The 24932-nt window shown below is 46.8% G+C and overlaps 1 protein-coding gene across 2 annotated transcripts; it reads right to left on the bottom strand.

Annotated features, from left to right (window-relative positions):
* Positions 1–4: 4 nt before the first annotated feature.
* On the bottom strand, positions 5–24820 carry ogal (O-GlcNAcase like). 2 transcript variants are annotated; one of them, XM_065001166.1, is made up of 17 exons: positions 24388–24820; positions 21900–21951; positions 19303–19400; positions 18581–18711; positions 17785–17956; positions 17332–17430; positions 17014–17153; positions 14433–14583; positions 13130–13243; positions 12640–12908; positions 7218–7392; positions 6882–6967; positions 5452–5544; positions 2816–2901; positions 1864–1984; positions 1440–1557; positions 5–459 (listed from the first exon to the last, which is right to left on the bottom strand). In XM_065001166.1, exons 1-17 carry the CDS (start codon positions 24452–24454, stop codon positions 323–325), a joined length of 2109 nt encoding a protein of 702 aa, XP_064857238.1. In that variant the 5' UTR covers positions 24455–24820; the 3' UTR covers positions 5–322. The 2 variants fall into 2 exon arrangements, with proteins under 2 accessions (XP_064857238.1, XP_064857239.1); XM_065001167.1 differs by having other exon boundaries at positions 13130–13240; positions 24388–24819.
* Positions 24821–24932: the final 112 nt, after the last annotated feature.

Raw genomic sequence — 24932 nt, 5'->3', positions numbered from 1 at the left:
CACATTCAAATTTTTCAAATCTTTATTGATCAACAGATACAGTACATGAGTTAGATCCTCTTACAGGCTGATATAAATGCGTCAATCATTCACTTCAATATGTAAAGACGGAATTTACAAAGATTCGTTCCACAAATACTCAGTCAAACAATGTGGATCCCATTGACAAACTTGATCAGATACATCTCACACATCATCCTATAGTAATTGATTGACACATGGCCATCATAAGCAGCTGAATTAATCAAACGTTCTCGTCCCGGTTCTCCAAAAGGTCATTTTAAAAACCTGACGATGTAGTAGTGCAAATGTGGTGGCAAGTTTACAAGCTGGTTCCCATGGCGACGACGTCCTGAGGCAGCCCCGCTATTTTGAGCGTTGTGAAGGAGCCCAGTTTAGAGTAGAAGTCAAACATCCTCCTGTCACCCTGCCTCAGCTCACAGAACACACCTCTGGACCCTGTAGGGGAGAGAGATTCAGATAACTACAGTCAAATGACGAGGGGGGAGAATGTGAGGAACAAACTGAACGATGCACCTCATTCTGAATATAGATGTGTGTTAGTTCTGATAATCCAGTCCTATGTCATCAGGGAGAGAAGCACCATCTGGCATAGTTACTTTATCCAGAAATGGATCAGATGTGTCTGAGTCCTACTTTATATTGTGCCAATAGTCAATTCCCCACCTCTAAAGCAAAAGCTGAAAGTGCTTGAACCCCGGTCTGATTACTAATGGGTCAAAGGTATTGTTGAACTCTGACATCATCACGCTGCATAGCAGCCATCACACTAAGCCAGGGTTCTCCAACCCTGTTACTGGAGAACTACAGTCCTGTAGCTTCACTCCAACCCTGGTCCAGGAGAGATACTCCTGTAGGTTCACTCCAACCCTGTTCCAGGAGAGATACTCCTGTAGGTTCACTCCAACCCTGTTACTGGAGAACTACAGTCCTGTAGGTTCACTCCAACCCTGTTACTGGAGAACTACAGTCCTGTAGGTTCACTCCAACCCTGTTCCAGGAGAGATACTCCTGTAGGTTCACTCCAACCCTGTTCCAGGAGAGATACTCCTGTAGCTTCACTCCAACCCTGGTCCAGGAGAGATACTCCTGTAGGTTCACTCCAACCCTAATCTAGTGCACCTGATTCTAATAATTAGCTGGTTGATCAGCTTAGTTACAACAGGGGTTGGAGTGAACCTCCAGGAGGGTCTCTCTCCAGGAACAGGGTTGGAGTGAACCTCCAGGAGGGTCTCTCTCCAGGAACAGGGTTGGAGTGAACCTCCAGGAGGGTCTCTCTCCAGGAACAGGGTTGGAGTGAACCTCCAGGAGGGTATCTCTCCAGGAACAGGGTTGGAGAGTCCTGCTCTAGGCTCAGTCCAACAGTGACCAGAAACCCACTGTGCAGGTGCACCATAATATACAAGTTAACAACTCACCACTGGTCTTCATCAACGAGAGCAGGCTGCCAATCATACGCCTGGCGGGGGCGGGGTCTGTAACCCGGGGTTGGAGCTGCATGGTTACCAAGGAAGGGAAGTCTCCTGGCAACGTCCTCTACAAGACGGACGGGGAGAAAAGATCAAGTCGTATTTTCAGAGTCAAGGAACTTCATACAAAACACGAAGTAATACAGAGACAGAACTACAACCATATAGAATAATGTTGGGGTCAATGTTCCAACAAAACATATGAAGTAATACAGAGACAGAACTACAACCATATAGAATAATGTTGGGGTCAATGATTCCAACAAGACATATGAAGTAATACAGAGAGACAGAATAATGTTGGGGTCAATGATTCCAACAAGACCAAGTCATATTCCAGTGTGTGATTGTCCCGTAGGAACCTAGCAGTTACCTGGTTGTTCAGTGCAGCTGCTGTGGCGTCAGTGAGGCCCAGGGCGTACCCACACACCCCCCTCTCATCCTCTAGAACCAGACCACAGTTTGGGGAGGGGGACAGCTGCCCTCCTGCTAGCCTGGGGAGGGGGAGAGGTACGCTGGGACATTACATACTGGACGTCTAGACTGAAGGCACAGTCAGATACTGAAGCACAAAAACTACTGGCTGATCAGACTGTCCAGAGTGGATCATTGGGGAGTCATGCTGTACACACACTCTCTCACCCATCACTGATCAGACTGTCCAGAGTGGATCATTGGGGTGTCATGCTGACACACACACTCTCTCACCCAACACTGATCAGAGACTGTCCAGAGTGGATCATTGGGGAGTCATGCTGTACACACACACTCTCACCCATCACTGATCAGAGACTGTCCAGAGTGGATCATTGGGGAGTCATGCTGTACACACACACTCTCACCCATCACTGATCAGAGACTGTCCAGAGTGGATCATTGGGGAGTCATGCTGTACACACACACTCTCACCCATCACTGATCAGACTGTCCAGAGTGGATCATTGGGGTGTCATGCTGTACACACACACACACTCTCACCCATCACTGATCAGAGACTGTCCAGAGTGGATCATTGGGGAGTCATGCTGTACACACACACTCTCTCACCCATCACTGATCAGAGACTGTCCAGAGTGGATCATTGGGGTGTCATGCTGTACACACACACACACTCTCACCCATCACTGATCAGAGACTGTCCAGAGTGGATCATTGGGGAGTCATGCTGTACACACGCACTCTCTCACCCATCACTGATCAGAGACTGTCCAGAGTGGATCATTGGGGAGTCATGCTGTACACACACACACTCTCACCCATCACTGATCAGAGACTGTCCAGAGTGGATCATTGGGGAGTCATGCTGTACACACACACACACTCACCCATCACTGATCAGAGCAGGTAGTGCTGCTGCAGGAGCCTTGGCCTCTCCTCTCTGCATCTCCATGTGGATCTTCTGTATCTCAGTCTGAAACAACAGAGATGTTATAAAGACAAAATCAATAAAGATGTCAGCTAGCCGATACATGCCTCACGTATTACAGAGGTGGTTTGAACCAAACCTAACGCCCGCGCTAGCTTATAACTACACGCGTTAGCTTCTTCATGCATCAGCTAGCTTATAACTACACGCGTTAGCTTCCTCATGCATCAGCTAGCTTCTAACTACACGCGTTAGCTTCTTCATGCATCAGCTAGCTTATAACTACACACGTTAGCTTCTTCATGCATCAGCTAGCGTATAACTACACGCGTTAGCTTCTTCATGCATCAGCTAGCTTATAACTTCACGCGTTAGCTTCTTCATGCATCAGCTAGCTTCTAACTACACACGTTAGCGTCTTCATGCATCAGCTAGCTTCTAACTACACGCGTTAGCTTCTTCATGCATCAGCTAGCTTATAACTTCACGCGTTAGCTTCTTCATGCATCAGCTAGCTTATAACTACACGCGTTAGCGTCTTCATGCATCAGCTAGCTTATAACTACACTTATAACTACACGCGTTAGCTTCTTCATGCATCAGCTAGCTTATAACTTCACGCGTTAGCTTCTTCATGCATCAGCTAGCTTCTAACTACACGCGTTAGCTTCTTCATGCATCAGCTAGCTTATAACTTCACGCGTTAGCTTCTTCATGCATCAGCTAGCTTATAACTACACGCGTTAGCGTCTTCATGCATCAGCTAGCTTATAACTACACGCGTTAGCTTCTTCATGCATCAGCTAGCTTATAACTACACGCGTTAGCTTCTTCATGCATCAGCTAGCTTATAACTACACGCGTTAGCTTCCTCATGCATCAGCTAGCTTCTAACTACACACGTTAGCTTCTTCATGCATCAGCTAGCGTATAATTACACGCGTTAGCTTCTTCATGCATCAGCTAGCTTATAACTTCACGCGTTAGCTTCTTCATGCATCAGCTAGCTTCTAACTACACACGTTAGCGTCTTCATGCATCAGCTAGCTTAACTACACGCGCTAGCTTCTTCATGCATCAGCTAGCTTCTAACTACACGCGTTAGCTTCTTCATGCATCAGCTAGCTTCTAACTACACGCGTTAGCTTCTTCATGCATCAGCTAGCTTCTAACTACACGCGTTAGCTTCTTCATGCATCAGCTAGCTTATAACTACACACGTTAGCTTCTTCATGCATCAGCTAGCGTATAACTACACGCGTTAGCTTCTTCATGCATCAGCTAGCTTATAACTTCACGCGTTAGCTTCTTCATGCATCAGCTAGCTTCTAACTACACACGTTAGCGTCTTCATGCATCAGCTAGCTTATAACTACACGCGCTAGCTTCTTCATGCATCAGCTAGCTTCTAACTACACGCGTTAGCTTCTTCATGCATCAGCTAGCTTCTAACTACACGCGTTAGCTTCTTCATGCATCAGCTAGCTTATAACTACACGCATTAGCTTCTTCATGCATCAGCTAGCTTATAACTACACGCGTTAGCTTCTTCATGCATCAGCTAGCTTCTAACTACATGCGTTAGCTTCTTCATGCATCAGCTAGCTTCTAACTACACGCGTTAGCTTCTTCATGCACCAGCTAGCTTATAACTACACGCGTTAACTTCTTCATGCATCAGCTAGCTTATAACTACACGCGTTAGCTTCTTCATGCATCAGCTAGCTTATCAATGAGAATGAAACGCGCGAGTCATATTAGAATAATTATTAAAACAACAAAGTACCACAGTATGAGTCAGAATACCCATAAAACCTAGCATCATCCATTTTTCCCATAAGGGATTTTAGAAACACTTAAAATAAGTGCTGTGTTTTGTGTAGGTTTACCCTGGCGTGACGTTCTGATAACCATGTAACCCCCCCCCCATCAGACAAGGTGACCTATCAATATATTCGCCAGTATTAACCTCCAAAAAATATCATGCTAATGTGGCTATCAAACAGAACTACAAATGCCATGATATAGACGAGACTGCTGAATCGATGTAGTAATTAATAAATTGACTAAAGCTCTTTATATGGACAATTCTGTGAACTGTCTTGTGCAAGTTTTAAATTGACACAAAACCTGTTAGCAAAGGTGTCAACTAGAGATGATGTGCAGGAGCTTGCAGGGATTTGTAGTCTGCATGATGTCTACTTTGATGCTAATTAGCATTTTCGAATCAGAGTAAATAGTGATGAATATATTGATAAAAGTCACCTTGCCCGAGAGAGCTTTATAGTTATCAAAACATCACGCCAAGGTAAGTCTACATGAAACACAGCCCTTATTAAGTGTTTCTAAAATCCCCTGTGGGAAAAATGAATGGAGGAAAAACATTTGGAACCATTTCCCTGTTTGACTGCTAGGTTTTATGGGAATGATGACGTGTCCACTGTGGTGCTCTATACAGGCTTTCGCTCAGTGGGCTAACACAGTCTTATGGCAAACCACTCAGAAGACCTGGTTTCCATTCCCAGTCGGCCCACACGTCTCGTATATTTTAATAGATATGTTAGAGTCAGTTCTAGATATATTGAAATAACTAACCTTGTCTTCTGGGCAGAAGGGTCGTATAGAATACACTGATGTCATAGGAGGGTGACGGAACAGATCTCTGTTACCATGGCAAGGCAGCATTCTCTGAACAACAACAAACAACAGCAATACTATTGTCATCAACCAGCCAGTACCAAGTCAAAGATCTCTTTATGCCTGAGAGATCAATGGCTCTGTCTAGATGGTTGTCTGTGATCCCCTGTGTGTGTGTGTGTGTGTGTGTGTGGCTTGTCATTGTTTGAGTGTTGATCTGTGATGTGAATGTGGCAGCAGAAGAACACACAGTTGTAGTGTGTTCTGTGTTGTGCATCACATTGTACTTGTAGACTTGACACAAATAGTAGCAAAAGGTGAATGTTGAACTTTTGTTGCACACATCCAGTAACAATTTTAGATGACATATTTACATTTAAAAAAGTTTGACTGCAGAATTTATTACCAATGTTGATGCAATGACTCTGTTGACCGATTGAGATGTAAGAGGCATACAAAATAATTCCAGTCATCTCATCAAAGGGGATATGGGGGTTAAAGGGGTGGATTATGGGGTTAAAGGGGTGGGATATGGGGTTAAAGGGGTGGGATATGGGGGTTAAAGGGGTGGATTATGGGGTTAAAGGGGTGGGATATGGGGTTAAAGGGGTGGGATATGGGGTTAAAGGGGTGGGATATGGGGTTAAAGGGGTGGGATATGGGGTTAAAGGGGTGGGATATGGGGGTTAAAGGGGTGGGATATGGGGTTAAAGGGGTGGGATATGGGGGTTAAAGGGGTGGGATATGGGGGTTAAAGGGGTGGGATATGGGGGTTAAAGGGGTGGGATATGGGGTTAAAGGGGTGATGGGGTTAAAGGGGTGATGGGGTTAAAAGCGGTGGGCTATGGGGGTTAAAGGGGTGGATGATGGGGGTTAAAGGGTGGGATATGGGGGTTAAAGGGGTGATGGGGTTAAAGGGGTGATGGGGTTAAAAAGCGGTGGGCTATGGGGGTTAAAGGGGTGGATGATGGGGTTAAAGGGGTGGATGATGGGGGTTAAAGGGGTGGATGATGGGGGTTAAAGGGGTGATGGGGGTTAAAGGGGTGGATGATGGGGTTAAAGGGTGGATGATGGGGTTAAAGGGGTGGATGATGGGGGTTAAAGGGGTGGGCTATGGGGGTTAAAGGGGTGGATGATGGGGGTTAAAGGGGTGATGGGGGTTAAAGGGGTGGGTGATGGGGGTTAAAGGGGTGGTATATGGGGGTTAAAGGAGTGGATGATATGGGGGTTAAAGGGGTGGATGATATGGGGGTTAAAGGGGTGATGGGGTTAAAGGGGTGGATGATGGGGGTTAAAAAGCGGTGGGCTATGGGGGTTAAAGGGGTGATGGGGTTAAAGGGGTGGATGATGGGGGTTAAAGGGGTGGATGTTGGGGGTTAGCGCCGTACCTGGAACTCCCCGGAGAGACCCCCTCTAAACCCCCAGGGCTCTGGGTCGTCAGTCATCACCTGGGCTGAGGGCCTACTCTGCCCCCCTGTGGACACAAACAGTATTACATGTAAATGATACATCAACCTGTATGCTTATTGCCTACTGCATACAGCTCCTTGTACCACACCATACAACAACGCACCGACCTACACAACAACGCACCAACCTACACAACAACGCACTGACCTATATGGGTCTCTCCCCCCCTCCCCACCCGTTGTACTTAATTGTTTGGCGGCGCCGCTTCATGCGTCTCACGCGCACACTATCCCCCCCCCCTGCCCCTGTTGTACCCAATTGTTTGACGTAGGCGCGGGCCAGGGTGACACCACTCTTGATGTCACAGATGTAGTTGTAGAGGTCGTAGAGGATGCTCCGGTTGGGGGCGTTGGACAGGCGGTTAAACATGGTAAACACAGCAACACACATCACGTCAAAACACTTCGCCCTGGAACGCCACTCTGCTGTCTGTAGAGAGGGAGAGAGGAGGCCGAGAGATACATGGAGACAGAGAGAGATATATAGAGACAGAGAGAGAGAGATATATAGAGACAGAGAGAGATACATAGAGAGAGAGATACATGGAGACAGAGAGAGATGTATAGAGACAGAGAGAGAGAGATATATAGAGACAGAGAGAGATACATAGAGAGAGAGATAAATGGAGACAGAGAGAGATACATAGAGACAGAGAGAGAGAGATACATAGAGACAGAGAGAGATAAATGGAGACAGAGAGAGATACATAGAGACAGAGAGAGAGAGATACATAGAGACAGAGAGAGAGAGATACATAGAGAGAGAGATGCATGGAGACAGAGAGAGATGTATAGAGACATAGAGAGAGAGATACATAGAGACAGAGAGAGAGATACATAGAGACAGAGAGAGATACATAGAGAGAGAGATAAATGGAGACAGAGAGAGATACATAAAGACAGAGAGGGAGAGATACATAGAGACAGAGAGAGAGAGATACATAGAGACAGAGAGAGAGATACATAGAGATACATAGAGACAGAGAGAGAGAGATACATAGAGACAGAGAGAGAGAGATACATAGAGACAGAGAGAGAGATACATAGAGACAGAGAGAGAGATACATAGAGACACAGAGAGAGATACATAGAGATACATAGAGACAGAGAGAGAGATACATAGAGATACATAGAGACAGAGAGAGAGAGATACATAGAGACAGAGAGAGAGATACATAGAGACAGAGAGAGAGATACATGGAGACAGAGAGAGATACAGAGAGATAGAGATACACAGAGAGAGAGATACATGGAGACAGAGAGATACATAGAGACAGAGAGAGAGATACATAGAGACAGAGAGAGATACATAGAGAGAGAGAGAGATGCATAGAGAGATACATAGAGACAGAGAGAGAGATACACAGAGAGAGATACATAGAGAGAGAGAGATACATAGAGACAGAGAGAGAGAGATACATAGAGACAGAGAGAGATACATAGAGACATAGAGAGAGATACATAGAGACAGAGAGAGAGATACATAGAGACAGAGAGAGAGATACATAGAGACAGAGAGAGAGATACATAGAGAGAGATACATAGAGAGAGATACATAGACAGAGAGAGAGATACATAGACAGAGAAAGAGATACATAGAGACAGAGATACATAGAGACAGAGAGAGAGATACATAGAGACAGAGAGAGAGATACATAGAGACAGAGAGAGAGAGACAGAGATAGAGAGAGAGATACATAGAGACAGAGAGAGAGAGACAGAGATAGAGAGAGAGATACATAGAGACAGAGAAAGAGATACATAGAGACAGAGAGAGAGAGATACATAGAGAGAGAGAGATGCATAGAGAGATACATAGAGACAGAGAGAGAGATACACAGAGAGAGAGATACATAGAGACAGAGAGAGAGATACATAGAGACAGAGAGAGAGAGATGCATAGAGACAGAGATACATAGAGACAGAGAGAGAGATACATAGAGACAGAGAGAGAGATACATAGAGACAGAGAGAGATACATAGAGACAGAGAGATACATAGAGACAGAGAGAGATACAGAGAGACAGAGAGAGATACAGAGAGATACAGAGAGAGAGATACATAGAGACAGAGAGAGAGATACATAGAGACAGAGAGAGAGATACATAGAGACAGAGAGAGAGATACATAGAGACAGAGAGAGATACATAGAGACAGAGAGAGATACATAGAGAGAGATACATCGAGACAGAGAGAGATACATAGAGACAGAGAGAGAGATACATAGAGACAGAGAGAGAGATACAGAGAGAGAGATACATAGAGACAGAGAGAGATACATAGAGAGAGATACATAGAGACAGAGAGAGATACATAGAGACAGAGAGAGAGATACATAGAGACAGAGAGAGATACATAGAGAGAGAGATACATAGAGACAGAGAGAGATACATAGAGACAGAGAGAGAGATACATAGAGACAGAGAGAGATACATAGAGAGAGAGATACATAGAGACAGAGAGAGTGAGTTAGTGAGAAAGAGAGAGTGTGTATGTGTGTTAGAGAGTTGTCCATGTAAGTTCTTACAATTTCCACATCAATAAAGATACTTAAATTATTACATTGATTGAGTCCCACTCAGTATTTATCTCTATATCCCACACTGCCTCTGAGTCCCTTCAGCCAGTTCAGTCCCAACACACACACTCCTCACCATCTCAGTCCCAACACACACACACTCCTCACCATCTCAGTCCCAACACACACACTCCTCACCATCTCAGTCCCAACACACACACTCCTCACCATCTCAGTCCCAACACACACACTCCTCACCATCTCAGTCCCAACACACACACACTCCTCACCATCTCAGTCCCAACACACACACACTCCTCACCATCTCAGTCCCAACACACACACTCCTCACCATCTCAGTCCCAACACACACACTCCTCACCATCTCAGTCCCAACACACACACACACACCATCTCAGTCCCAACACACACACACACACTCCTCACCATCTCAGTCCCAACACACACACACTCCTCACCATCTCAGTCCCAACACACACACTCCCCAACACACCATCTCAGTCCCAACACACACACTCCTCACCATCTCAGTCCCAACACACACACACACTCCTCACCATCTCAGTCCCAACACACACACACACTCCTCACCATCTCAGTCCCAACACACACACACACTCCTCACCATCTCAGTCCCAACACACACACACTCCTCACCATCTCAGTCCCAACACACACACACTCCTCACCATCTCAGTCCCAACACACACACACTCCTCACCATCTCAGTCCCAACACACACACACTCCTCACCATCTCAGTCCCAACACACACACACACTCCTCACCATCTCAGTCCCAACACACACACACACTCCTCACCATCTCAGTCCCAACACACACACACACTCCTCACCATCTCAGTCCCAACACACACACACACTCCTCACCATCTCAGTCCCAACACACACACTCCTCACCATCTCAGTCCCAACACACACACTCCTCACCATCTCAGTCCCAACCCACACACACACTCCTCACCATCTCAGTCCCAACACACACACACACTCCTCACCATCTCAGTCCCAACACACACACACTCCTCACCATCTCAGTCCCAACACACACACACTCCTCACCATCTCAGTCCCAACACACACACACCATCTCCCCAACACACACACACACTCACCATCTCAGTCCCAACACACACACACACTCCTCACCATCTCAGTCCCAACACACACACACACTCCTCACCATCTCAGTCCCAACACACACACTCCTCACCATCTCAGTCCCAACACACACACTCCTCACCATCTCAGTCCCAACACACACACTCCTCACCATCTCAGTCCCAACACACACACTCCTCACCATCTCAGTCCCAACACACACACTCACCATCTCAGTCCCAACACACACACTCCTCACCATCTCAGTCCCATCACACACACTCCTCACCATCTCAGTCCCAACACACACACACACACACTCCTCACCATCTCAGTCCCAACACACACACACACTCCTCACCATCTCAGTCCCAACACACACACACACTCCTCACCATCTCAGTCCCAACACACACACTCCTCACCATCTCAGTCCCAACACACACACTCCTCACCATCTCAGTCCCAACACACACACACACACACACACACACACACACACACACACACACACACACACCATCTCAGTCCCAACACACACACACACTCCTCACCATCTCAGTCCCAACACACACACACACACACTCCTCACCATCTCAGTCCCAACACACACACACTCCTCACCATCCCAGTCCCAACACACACACACTCCTCACCATCCCAGTCCCAACACACACACTCCTCACCATCTCAGTCCCAACACACACACTCCTCACCATCTCAGTCCCAACACACACACTCCTCACCATCCCAGTCCCAACACACACACACACTCCTCACCATCTCAGTCCCAACACACACACACACTCCTCACCATCTCAGTCCCAACACACACACTCCTCACCATCTCAGTCCCAACACACACACACTCCTCACCATCCCAGTCCCAACACACACACACTCCTCACCATCTCAGTCCCAACACACACACACACTCCTCACCAGCTCAGTCCCAACACACACACACTCCTCACCAGCTCAGTCCCAACACACACACTCCTCACCATCTCAGTCCAGTCCCAACACACACACACACACTCCTCACCATCTCAGTCCCAACACACACACACACTCCTCACCATCTCAGTCCCAACACACACACTCCTCACCATCTCAGTCCCAACACACACACACTCCTCACCATCCCAGTCCCAACACACACACACTCCTCACCATCCCAGTCCCAACACACACACTCCTCACCATCTCAGTCCCAACACACACACTCCTCACCATCTCAGTCCCAACACACACACTCCTCACCATCTCAGTCCCAACACACACACTCCTCACCATCTCAGTCCCAACACACACACTCCTCACCATCTCAGTCCCAACACACACACTCCTCACCATCTCAGTCCCAACACACACACACTCCTCACCATCCCAGTCCCAACACACACACACACTCCTCACCATCTCAGTCCCAACACACACACTCCTCACCATCTCAGTCCCAACACACACACACTCCTCACCATCTCAGTCCCAACACACACACACTCCTCACCATCCCAGTCCCAACACACACACACTCCTCACCATCTCAGTCCCAACACACACACACTCCTCACCAGCTCAGTCCCAACACACACACACTCCTCACCAGCTCAGTCCCAACACACACACTCCTCACCATCTCAGTCCAGTCCCAACACACACACTCCTCACCATCTCAGTCCCAACACACACACTCCTCACCATCTCAGTCCCAACACACACACTCCTCACCATCTCAGTCCCAACACACACACACACACACTCCTCACCATCTCAGTCCCAACACACACACTCCTCACCATCTCAGTCCCAACACACACACTCCTCACCATCTCAGTCCCAACACACACACACTCCTCACCATCTCAGTCCCAACACACACACTCCTCACCATCTCAGTCCCAACACACACACTCCTCACCATCTCAGTCCCAACACACACACTCCTCACCATCTCAGTCCCAACACACACACACTCCTCACCATCTCAGTCCCAACACACACACACTCCTCACCAGCTCAGTCTCTGCCTCTCCCACTGCTTCTCTGTGTGCTTTCAGCCAGTCCAGTTCCGTCAGCATGGTTCTAGCAGTAGAACCGTGTTCATACGGCAGGTAGAACAGTTCTGAGAGGAGCTGGAGATCGTCCAGGGTCAGGGGTTCTGCTGTGAACAGGGGGTTGTCCCCAGAACCTGGCACGTACACGGGGTCTCCCACGTCAGTCTGCATGGGCTCCTCGTCAGAGGACTCTTTCTTCAGGTGGGTGGGGTTCAGAGGTCGAGGGCCTGAGGTGAAGACGACAGCCAGAGAGTTAATTCATCCGTTTTATCTCGTCACAATGAGTAGATGTAATTAAAAAGTGGATCTGGAATCACGGTCCTCATGGAGACGAGGATGTGTTGTTTTTGTGTGGTTTTCATGTGTTTGCCCACGAGGGGATAAATAAAGTTGTATTGAATTGAATGTTGAAGCTGCCCTCTTGGTTGGTCATCTTTCCCCTCTGTACCTCCAGGCTGGTCCGTGCTGAGGAACTCCTGTAGCCAGTCAGTCAGGGCCAGGGTGAGGGCTCTCTTGGGGCTGTAGCAGGGGTCTGAGCCTGCCTCATCATCATCACCACCTGCTGGGGCGATGACATAGTTTAGGGCTAATTTAACTCATTGGCATTGTGGTTCATCCTAAGATTGGAAGGTTGGGGGTTTGATCCCCCAGGTTGAGTCATAGCAAAAACTAAAACAGGGTGTCGAGGCCTCTCTGCATGGCACTCAGGGGATGGACTGGGGGCGAGGCCTCTCTGCATGTCACTCAGGGGATGGACTGGGGGCGAGGCCTCTCTGCATGGCACTCAGGGGATGGACTGGGGGCGAGGCCTCTCTGCATGTCACTCAGGGGATGGACTGGGGGCGAGGCCTCTCTGCGTGGCACTCAGGGGATGGACTGGGGGCGAGGCCTCTCTGCATGGCACTCAGGGGATGGACTGGGGCGAGGCCTCTCTGCATGTCACTCAGGGGATGGACTGGGGCGAGGCCTCTCTGCATGGCACTCAGGGGATGGACTGGGGGCGAGGCCTCTCTGCATGGCACTCAGGGGATGGACTGGGGGCGAGGCCTCTCGGCATGGCACTCAGGGGATGGACTGGGGGCGAGGCCTCTCTGCGTGGCACTCAGGGGATGGACTGGGGGCGAGGCCTCTCTGCGTGTCACTCAGGGGATGGACTGGGGGCGAGGCCTCTCGGCATGGCACTCAGGGGATGGACTGGGGGTGAGGCCTCTCTGCGTGGCACTCAGGGGATGGACTGGGGGCGAGGCCTCTCTGCATGGCACTCAGGGGATGGACTGGGGGCGAGGCCTCTCTGCATGGCACTCAGGGGATGGACTGGGGGCGAGGCCTCTCTGCATGGCACTCAGGGGATGGACTGGGGGCGAGGCCTCTCTGCATGTCACTCAGGGGATGGACTGGGGGCGAGGCCTCTCTGCATGGCACTCAGGGGATGGACTGGGGCGAGGCCTCTCTGCATGGCACTCAGGGGATGGACTGGGGGCGAGGCCTCTCTGCATGTCACTCAGGGGATGGACTGGGGGCGAGGCCTCTCTGCATGGCACTCAGGGGATGGACTGGGGGCGAGGCCTCTCTGCATGTCACTCAGGGGATGGACTGGGGGCGAGGCCTCTCGGCATGGCACTCAGGGGATGGATTGGGGGCCGAGGCCCTGCGATAGACTAGCGTCCTGTCCAGGGGTTACTTGTACATCAAGCTGCCTCACATAAGACATTAAAAGGAGTGTAAAACAGTAACACCTCATAGATACTCACTCATCTCCACGTCTCTCTGTCCTCCTACTCTTCCTCCTTCAGACCGGCACCACGTCGCCAGGGTGTGGATCGCCACGAAGTTAGGGTGGTACTCACAGTTAGGGTTGGTCAGCACCCCTCTCAGCTTGGGGATCAGGTCTGTGGGACGATCCTAAGAAGAGGAAGACATGTAGCGAATTGGGGGGGGGGGGGGCTTCTCTATTATTCTACATCTACTATTAACATACTCCCTGTCTACCACTGCTTCTAGAACACTGCTTCTAGAACACTGCTTACAGAACACTGCTTCTAGAACACTGCTTCTAGAACACTGCTTCTAGAACACTGCTTACAGAACACTGCTTCTAGAACACTGCTTACAGAACACTGCTTACAGAACACTGCTTACAGAACACTGCTTACAGAACACTGCTTCTAGAACACTGCTTCTAGAACACTGCTTACAGAACACTGCTTACAGAACACTGCTTCTAGAACACTGCTTCTAGAACACTGCTTACAGAACACTGCTTCTAGAACACTGCTTCTAGAACACTGCTTCTAGAACACTGCTTACAGAACACTGCTTCTAGAACACTGCTTACAGAACACTGCTTCTAGAACACTGCTTCTAGAACACTGCTTACAGAACACTGCTTCTAGAACACTGCTTCTAGAACACTGCTTACAGAACACTGCTTCTAGAACACTGCTTACAGAACACTGCTTCTAGAACACTGCTTCTAGAACACTGCTTACAGAACACTGCTTACAGAACACTGCTTACAGAACACTGCTTCTAGAACACTGCTTTTAGAACACTGCTTACAGAACACTGCTTACAGAACACTGCTTCTAGAACACTGCTTCTAGAACACTGCTTATAGTGCAATAGTAGTGCATTATATAAGCAATAGTGGTTGAATTGACAATTAATAATTATCATAAACCTTCCACAATAGAAGGTGAATAGAAAAGTCTATTAATAATAGACACCTTGTATGGTCTCATCCTCTGGGGTCATAGTATTAATAACAGAAACCTTGTATGGTCTCATCCTCTAGGGTCATAGTATTAATAACAGAAACCTTGTATGGTCTCATCCTCTAGGGTCATAGTATTAATAACAGAAACCTTGTATGGTCTCATCCTCTGGGGTCATAGTATTAATAACAGAAACCTTGTATGGTCTCATCCTCTGGGGTCATAGTATTAATAATAGACACCTTGTATGGTCTCATCCTCTGGGGTCATAGTATTAATAACAGAAACCTTGTATGGTCTCATCCTCTGGGGTCATAGTATTAATAACAGAAACCTTGTATGGTCTCATCCTCTGGGGTCATAGTATTAATAACAGAAACCTTGTATGGTCTCATCCTCTGGGGTCATAGTATTAATAATAGACACCTTGTATGGTCTCATCCTCTGGGGTCATAGTATTAATAACAGAAACCTTGTATGGTCTCATCCTCTGGGGTAATAGACACCTTGTATGGTCTCATCCTCTGGGGTAATAGACACCTTGTATGGTCTCATCCTCTGGGGTCACAGTGTTAATAATAGACACCTTGTATGGTCTCATCCTCTGGGGTCACAGTGTTAATTAACACCTTGTATGGTCTCATCCTCTGGGGTCACAGTGTTAATAATAGACACCTTGTATGGTCCCATCCTCTGGGGTCACAGTGTTAATAATAGACACCTTGTATGGTCCCATCCTCTGGGGTCACAGTGTTAATTAACACCTTGTATGGTCTCATCCTCTGGGGTAATAGACACCTTGTATGGTCTCATCCTCTGGGGTAATAGACACCTTGTATGGTCTCATCCTCTGGGGTCATAATATTAATAGACACCTTGTATGGTCTCATCCTCTGGGGTCATAGTATTAATAATAGACACCTTGTATGGTCTCATCCTCTGGGGTCACAGTATTAATAGACACCTTGTATGGTCTCATCCTCTGGTCTCATAGTATTAATAATAGACACCTTGTATGGTCTCATCCTCTGGGGTAACAGACACCTTGTATGGTCTCATCCTCTGGGGTAACAGACACCTTGTATGGTCTCATCCTCTGGTCTCATAGTGTTAATAATAGACACCTTGTATGGTCTCATCCCCTGGGCTCACAGTATTAATAGACACCTTGTATGGTCTCATCCTCTGGTCTCATAGTATTAATAATAGACACCTTGTATGGTCTCATCCTCTGGGGTAACAGACACCTTGTATGGTCTCATCCTCTGGGGTAACAGACACCTTGTATGGTCTCATCCTCTGGGGTCACAGTATTAATAGACACCTTGTTTGGTCTCATCCTCTGGGGTCATAGTATTAATAATAGACACCTTGTATGGTCTCATCCTCTGGGGTAACAGACACCTTGTATGGTCTCATCCTCTGGGGTCACAGTATTAATAGACACCTTGTTTGGTCTCATCCTCTGGGGTCATAGTATTAATAATATACACACCTTCCTCTGGGGTCATATGACACCTTCTCATCCTCTGGGGTCACAGTATTAATAGTCATCATAATATTAATAGACACCTTGTATGGTCTCATCCCCTGGGGTCATAGTATTAATAATAGACACCTTGTATGGTCCCATGAAGATTCTCTGGGGGTCGTAGTCATTGGCGTGGATGTTGTCCCAGATAACCGGCGCCCTCTTCAGGACGGAGGACACCTCTACAATGGACTCTACCGTGATGTGGTGCGACACCACCTTAGGACCTGCAGGACAGGATAGCATAGAGTGGGTTAGATGGGATGCCTGATAGTCTTTACACTGCGCTTTGTAATGTCCTTAAAACTCACTCATCCGAGGAAACATTCCAGGAGCAAAATTAGCAAACAGACCATAGTTGGTGGACAACAAAAGGAAGGAATGTGACTTCCTGTCTGCTCTCACCTGTCCAGAGAACATCAATCCCAGGTAGGAGGTTCTCTCCCACAGTGTGAAGGTAGGCCGACTGGGAGACGTTAGGAGTGCAGAATGCTGCACAGTAATCTGAAACAAACCACAACACACACAGACATTCTAGTCCTTGACGACTCTTGCAAAAAGCAGCAAATTGTGAGAAAATAAATAATTTATATTGAATCTTAAAACAGGGTGTGTCCAATATGGCTGCCAGCAACCAACATGTAATGGAACACTGCTTTTAATTACAATGACCTTCTCACTGTGCGGTTGTCTGACATTGGAATGTTGATATGGAATTCTAGATCGTTCTGATTCTATTTCTATGGGTCTGACTGACCATTCGTCCATTCTAGATCCTTCTGACTCCATTTCTATGGGTCTGACTGACCGTTTGTCCATTCTAGATCATTCTGATTCTGAGGTGACCTCTGACCTCACCTGTGGGGCAGAAGAGGAAGGTGTCAGGCTGTCCCAGGTGTGTGAACACCTCGTTGGTGACAGCTACCTGGGCGTGGGCGAACGAGCTGAATGCCTTCTTGTCCGCCGGACACATCTCTGTCTCAATGTCGTCGAAGAGGAGGGAGAAGGAACTGCAGCCAAACCCACTCACCTGGAAGAGGAGGGGAGGAGAAATCAGCTTTTCTCACAGGCCACACTTTCTCTCTAAACATTGTTCTAATACCCCCACTTGATCCAGTTCTAGGCTACCATAGTTCTGGAACATCACCTGGTCCAGTTATAGGTTACCATGGTTCTAGAACATCACCTGGTCCAGTTCTAGGTTACCATGGTTCTGGAACATGACCTGGTCCAGTTCTAGGTTACCATGGTTCTGGAACATGACCTGGTCCAGTTCCAGGTTACCATGGTTCTGGTACATGACCTGGTCCAGTTCCAGGTTACCATGGTTCTGGAACATGACCTGGTCCAGTTCCAGGTTACCATGGTTCTAGAACATCACCTGGTCCAGTTCTAGGTTACCATGGTTCTAGAACATCACCTGGTCCAGTTCTAGGTTACCATGGTTCTAGAACATCACCTGGTCCAGTTCTAGGTTACCATGGTTCTAGAACATCACCTGGTCCAGTTCCAGGTTACCATGGTTCTAGAACATCACCTGGTCCAGTTCTAGGTTACCATGGTTCTAGAACATCACCTGGTCCAGTTCCAGGTTACCATGGTTCTAGAACATCACCTGGTCCAGTTCTAGGTTACCATGGTTCTAGAACATCACCTGGTCCAGTTTCCTCTTCAGGGTGGCAACCTCTTTGGGGTTGGAGAATGTGATGTCCAGTCCAGGGGAAATGGCGTAGATGAAGTCCACTCCGTTCTTCTTCGCTGCAGTTATCAGAGCAACCAGTTTCTCTGGAACAGAAGATTAAGATTCACCCCAAATGGCCCCCTATTCCCTTTATAGTGCACTACTTTTGACCAGGTAAAAGGTTGTGCATTATATATCCTGTACATGCTGTATAGATTAGGGAAGAGGGTGCCACGTCAAAGTAAAATAAAAAGACCATTTTAACTTCACTTAACCAGGTAAATGGATTGACAAGAAAACATTTTATTTGTCCAAGTCTCAAAATGACGACCTAAAGACGTGCACCATCTACTTCTACTATCTGAGGGAAATGGTGTCATTCGAGACAGAGGCTTTCACAACAATGAGATAGTTGCTAAGTAGATCAATTAAATCAAAGTAGATCAAAGGTAAATGGGATCTTCAGGTCAAAGTGAGGTCATCAACGATGATCTGACATGACAACATATCAACAGTATGGAGCTGCATCTCCTAGGCAACGCCACAACAACAACAACACAATCACTATGTCTCTTATCTGAACTAAGGGTGGGGTGTAACTAGGTGGTACTGATAGGCCACAGGGGTCAGGGGTTTGCAACGCTGTGTGTGTGTGTGTGTGTGTGTGTGTGTGTGAGACGCTGTGTCCTCCTAACCTGCCTCCTCAGGTGAGTACAGGTCCCTCCAGTACATTCTGTGTTTGTAGTCATCTTTAGGGGCGTAGAGGTACGTGTTCAGACCCCACTTCTTCTCCCTACACAAACAAACACACTGAGACACTTCTGCTCTCTACACAAACACACTGAGACACTTCTGCTCTCTACACAAACAAACACACTGAGACACTTCTGCTCTCTACACAAACAAACACACTGAGACACTTCTGCTCTCTACACAAACAAACACACTGAGACACTTCTGCTCTCTACACAAACAAACACACTGAGACACTTCTGCTCTCTACACAAACAAACACACTGAGACACTTCTGCTCTCTACACAAACACACTGAGACACTTCTGCTCTCTACACAAACAAACACACTGAGACACTTCTGCTCTCTACACAAACAAACACACTGAGACACTTCTGCTCTCTACACAAACAAACACACTGAGACACTTCTGCTCTCTACACAAACACACTGAGACACTTCTGCTCTCTACACAAACACACTGAGACACTTCTGCTCTCTACACAAACACACTGAGACACTTCTGCTCTCTACACAAACAAACACACTGAGACACTTCTTCTCCCTACACAAACAAACACACTGAGACACTTCTGCTCTCTACACAAACAAACACACTGAGACACTTCTGCTCTCTACACAAACAAACACACTGAGACACTTCTTCTCTCTACACAAACAAACACACTGAGACACTTCTGCTCTCTACACAAACACACTGAGACACTTCTGCTCTCTACACAAACAAACACACTGAGACACTTCTGCTCTCTACACAAACAAACACACTGAGACACTTCTGCTCTCTACACAAACACACTGAGACACTTCTGCTCTCTACACAAACACACTGAGACACTTCTGCTCTCTACACAAACAAACACACTGAGACTAAGGAACAACTTCCTGTAAGGACTGGATCGGTGAAAAGAACAACTTCCTGTAAGGACTGGATCGGGGAAAGGAACAACTTCCTGTAAGGACTGGATCGGTAAAAGCAACAACTTCCTGTAAGGACTGGATCGGTGAAAGCAACAACTTCCTGTAAGGACTGGATCGGTGAAAGGAACAACTTCGTGTAAGGACTGGATCGGTGAAAGGAACAACTTCCTGTAAGGACTGGATCGGTGAAAAGAACAACTTCCTGTAAGGACTGGATCGGTGAAAGCAACAACTTCCTGTAAGGACTGGATCGGTGAAAAGAACAACTTCCTGTAAGGACTGGATCGGTGAAAGCAACAACTTCCTGTAAGGACTGGATCGGTGAAAGGAACAACTTCGTGTAAGGACTGGATCGGTGAAAAGAACAACTTCCTGTAAGGACTGGATCGGTGAAAGCAACAACTTCCTGTAAGGACTGGATCGGTGAAAAGAACAACTTCCTGTAAGGACTGGATCGGTGAAAGCAACAACTTCCTGTAAGGACTGGATCGGTGAAAGCAACAACTTCCTGTAAGGACTGGATCGGTGAAAGGAACAACTTCCTGTAAGGACTGGATCGGTGAAAGCAACAACTTCCTGTAAGGACTGGATCGGTGAAAGCAACAACTTCCTGTAAGGACTGGATCGGTGAAAGCAACAACTTCCTGTAAGGACTGGATCGGTGAAAAGAACAACTTCCTGTAAGGACTGGATCGGTGAAAGCAACAACTTCCTGTAAGGACTGGATCGGTGAAAGCAACAACTTCCTGTAAGGACTGGATCGGTGAAAAGAACAACTTCCTGTAAGGACTGGATCGGTGAAAGCAACAACTTCCTGTAAGGACTGGATCGGTGAAAGCAACAACTTCCTGTAAGGACTGGATCGGTGAAAGGAACAACTTCCTGTAAGGACTGGATCGGTGAAAGCAACAACTTCCTGTAAGGACTGGATCGGTGAAAGCAACAACTTCCTGTAAGGACTGGATCGGTGAAAGCAATAAGGTGGATAATAAGTTCCCTGTGAAGAAGAGGGAGAGAAAGAGTATGATGAAGAGGGAGAGAAAGAGTATGATGAAGAGGGAGAGAAAGAGTGATGAAGAGGGAGAGAAAGAGTATGATGAAGAGGGAGAGAAAGAGTATGATGAAGAGGGAGAGAAAGAGTATGATGAAGAGGGAGAGAAAGAGTATGATGAAGAGGGAGAGAAAGTGTATGATGAAGAGGGAGAGAAAGTGTATGATGAAGAGGGAGAGAAAGAGGATGATGAAGAGTATGATGAAGAGGGAGAGAAAGAGTATGATGAAGAGGGAGAGAAAGAGTATGATGAAGAGGGAGAGAAAGAGTATGATGAAGAGGGAGAGAAAGAGGATGATGAAGAGGGAGAGAAAGAGGATGATGAAGAGGGAGGGAAAGAGTATGATGAAGAGGGAGAGAAAGAGTATGATGAAGAGGGAGAGAAAGAGTATGATGAAGAGGGAGAGAAAGAGTATGATGAAGAGGGAGAGAAAGAGTATGATGAAGAGGGAGAGAAAGAGGATGATGAAGAGGGAGAGAAAGAGGATGATGAAGAGGGAGAGAAAGAGGATGATGAAGAGGGAGAGAAAGAGTATGGGTGAGTGTGTTTAGAAATGGTTTACTACCTTTGGAAAAGCTCAGTCCTCTGTTCCATAGTCCATGGTCGCCCGTAAAAGCCTGAGTGAAGCAAAGGTCATATAAACGTTTACAGTTGTCCATGGTCGCCCATAAAAGCCTGAGTGAAGCAAAGGTCATATAATTGTCAGGCATAATGTGGCGCACAGAGCAAAGCTGTCATCAAGGCAACGGGTGGCTGCTTTGAATAATTTTTTGCTTACTACATGATTCCATATGTGTTATTTCATAGTTTTGATGTCTTCACTATTATTCTACAATGTAGAAAATAGTAAAAAATTAAGAAAAACCCTGGAATGAGTAGGTGTGTCCAAACTTTTGACTGGTACTGTAAATATCAGGGATGGGTAACTCCCGTCCTCCAGAGCCTGATTGGTGTCACTCTTTTTGCCCCAGCTAACACACCTGACTCCAATGATCAACTAATAGTCGTCTTCAGTTTAGAATGCAATTAGTTTAAATCAGCTGTGTTTGCTAGAGATAGGGGGATAGTGACACCCCTTCACCCCTCAGGACTGGAGTTTACCATCCCTGATATAAACTCAGCAAAAAAAAGAAACGTCCCCTTTTCAGGACCCTGTATTTCAAAGATAATTCGTAAAAATCCAAATAACTTCACAGATCTTCATTGTAAAAGAGTTTAAACACTGTTTCCCATGCTTGTTCAATGACTCATAAACAATTCATGAACATGCACCTGTGGAACGGTTGTTAAGACACTAACAGCTTATAGACGGTAGGCAATTAAGGTCACAGTTATGAAAACTTAGGACACTAAAGAGTCCTTTCTACTGACTCTGAAAAACACCAAAAGAAAGATGCCCAGGGTCCCTGCTCATCTGCGTGAACGTGCCTTAGGCATGCTGCCAAGGAGGCATAAGGACTGCAGATGTGGCCAGTGAGACAGAACGGGCAGCTGATCATCCTCGCAGTGGCAGACCACGTGTAACAACACCTGCACAGGATCGGTACATCCGAACATCACACCTGCTGCACAGGTAGAGGATGGCAACAACAACTGCCCGAGTTACACCAGGAATGCACAATCCCTCCACCAGTGCTCAGACTGTCCACAATAGGCTGAGAGAGGCTGGACTGAGGGCTTGTAGGCCTGTTGTAAAGGCAGGTCCTCACCAGACATCACCGGCAACAACGTCACCTATGGGCACAAACCCACCGTCGCTGGACCAGACAGGACTGGCTCAAAGTGCTCTTCACTGACGAGTTGCGGTTTTGTCTCACCAGGTGTGATGGTCGGATTTGCGTTTATTGTTGAAGGAATGAGCATTACACCAAGGCCTGTACTCTGGAGCGGGATCGATTTGGATGTGGAGGGTCCGTCATGGTCTGGGGCGGTGTGTCACAGCATCATCAAACTGAGCTTGTTGTCATTGCAGGCAATCTCAACGCTGTGTGTTACAGGGAAGACATCCTCCTCCCTCATGTGGTACCCTTCCTGCAGACTCATCCTGACATGACCCTCCAGCATGACAATGCCTCCAGCCATACTGCTCGTTCTGTGTGTGATTTACTGAAAGACAGGAATGTCAGTGTTCTGCCATGGCCAGCGAAGAGCCCGGATCTCAATCCCATTCAGCATGTCTGGGACCTGTTGGATCAGAGGGTGAGGGCTAGGGCCATTCCCCCCAGAAATGTCCGGGAACTTGTAAGTGCCTTGGTGGAAGAGTGGGGTAACATCTCACAGCAAGAACCGGAAAATCTGGTGCAGTTCATGAGGAGGAGATGCACTGCAGTATTTAATGCAGCTGGTGGCCACACCAGATACTGACTGTTACTTTTGATTTTGACCCCCTCTTTGTTCAGGGACACATTATACAATTTCTGTTAGTCACATGTCTGTGGAACTTGTTCAGTTTATGTCTCAGTTGTTGAACCTTATGTTCATACAAATATTTACACGTTTAGTTTGCTGAAAATAAAACGCAGTTGACAGTGAGGACGTTTCTTTTTTTGCTGCGTTTACAATGTCTTCATAGAACTACAATTTCCTCATAGAACTAGAATGTACTCATAGAACTAGAATGTACTCATAGAACTAAAATGTACTCATAGAACTAAAATGTACTCATAGAACTATAATGTACTCATAGAATTTAAATGTACTCATAGAACTAAAATGTACTCAGATAATTCAAGTCTTCATAGAACTAGAATGTCCTCATGGAATTTGAATGTCTTAATACAATTACAATGTCTCAATAGAACTAAAATGCCCTCCTAGAATTAGAAAATAAACGCAGTTGACAGTGAGAGGACGTTTCTTTTTTTGCTGAGTTTATATGGTGTTTTTACAAATACACCATATTATAATCTGACACATACCCTGAAATATGTGGCGTAATGTAACTACATTGAATCAAAACAGACACTATTTGTAGGCCTTTCCTACAGCACGCTATTTGATTGACATCTTGCAGTAGGTAGACCATTTGACGTGATGACGAGTAGAACTCTCACCTTCCACCACACCACTGATGAACCTGCGGGTCTTCCCGGTCGCCTTGGAAGCGCTCGGCTTCGGCATGGTTTTCTCCAAGTTCTAGGTAGTTTCAATTTGTGTACCTGTCCCGGAGATGATTTGATCTGGCGTTAGATGAAGCCTTTAGTAGCACATCGAGCTAGGTAAAGTTACTCAATGACAATCGATCACTCAAAATGGCCTAGTTGTGTTTGTGTCAACCACGAAGCTCTGCATGGGATTTTATTAGAATGATAGTTGAGTTCCTTATTGCTCTCTAGTGCGCAGACTCAGTAGCTCGCTAAATAAAGCGATACAAGTTGTATTACACAATTAGACAGTAATGCCAATCATAGGAAGAATCATAATTAAAAAATGAAGAAAATATTGTTTTAGTTAACCATGCGCGTGTACCGTCGTGGATCGATTTAGGGCTACTGGTTGGTGCGTGCTTAAAGAGACAGTGTACAATTTCCTTTAAAGGGTCCGCTCTCCCATTTTATCAACGTGTCAAATAAAAAAACTGGCATTAGTTCACAAGTCT

Source organism: Oncorhynchus nerka, linkage group LG15 (assembly GCF_034236695.1).
Source record: "Oncorhynchus nerka isolate Pitt River linkage group LG15, Oner_Uvic_2.0, whole genome shotgun sequence".
NCBI lineage: Eukaryota > Metazoa > Chordata > Actinopteri > Salmoniformes > Salmonidae > Oncorhynchus > Oncorhynchus nerka.
The sequence above is the reverse complement of the archived record's forward strand: the minus strand, read 5'-3'. Positions and strand labels throughout refer to the sequence as shown.

What these genes read in the sequence shown, in the direction of transcription:
- ogal (XM_065001166.1), bottom strand. Translation starts at nt 24,454, where the DNA reads ATGCCGAAGCCGAGCGCTTCCAAGGCGACCGGGAAGACCCGCAGGTTC. An exon ending in ACAGAGAGACGTGGAGATGA is followed by an intron (nt 13,244 to 14,432) that starts GTGAGTATCTAT and finishes TCATCGCCCCAG; the next exon opens with CAGGTGGTGATGATGATGAG. An exon ending in CGCCTACGTCAAACAATTGG is followed by an intron (nt 6,968 to 7,217) that starts GTACAACAGGGG and finishes TTGTGTCCACAG; the next exon opens with GGGGGCAGAGTAGGCCCTCA.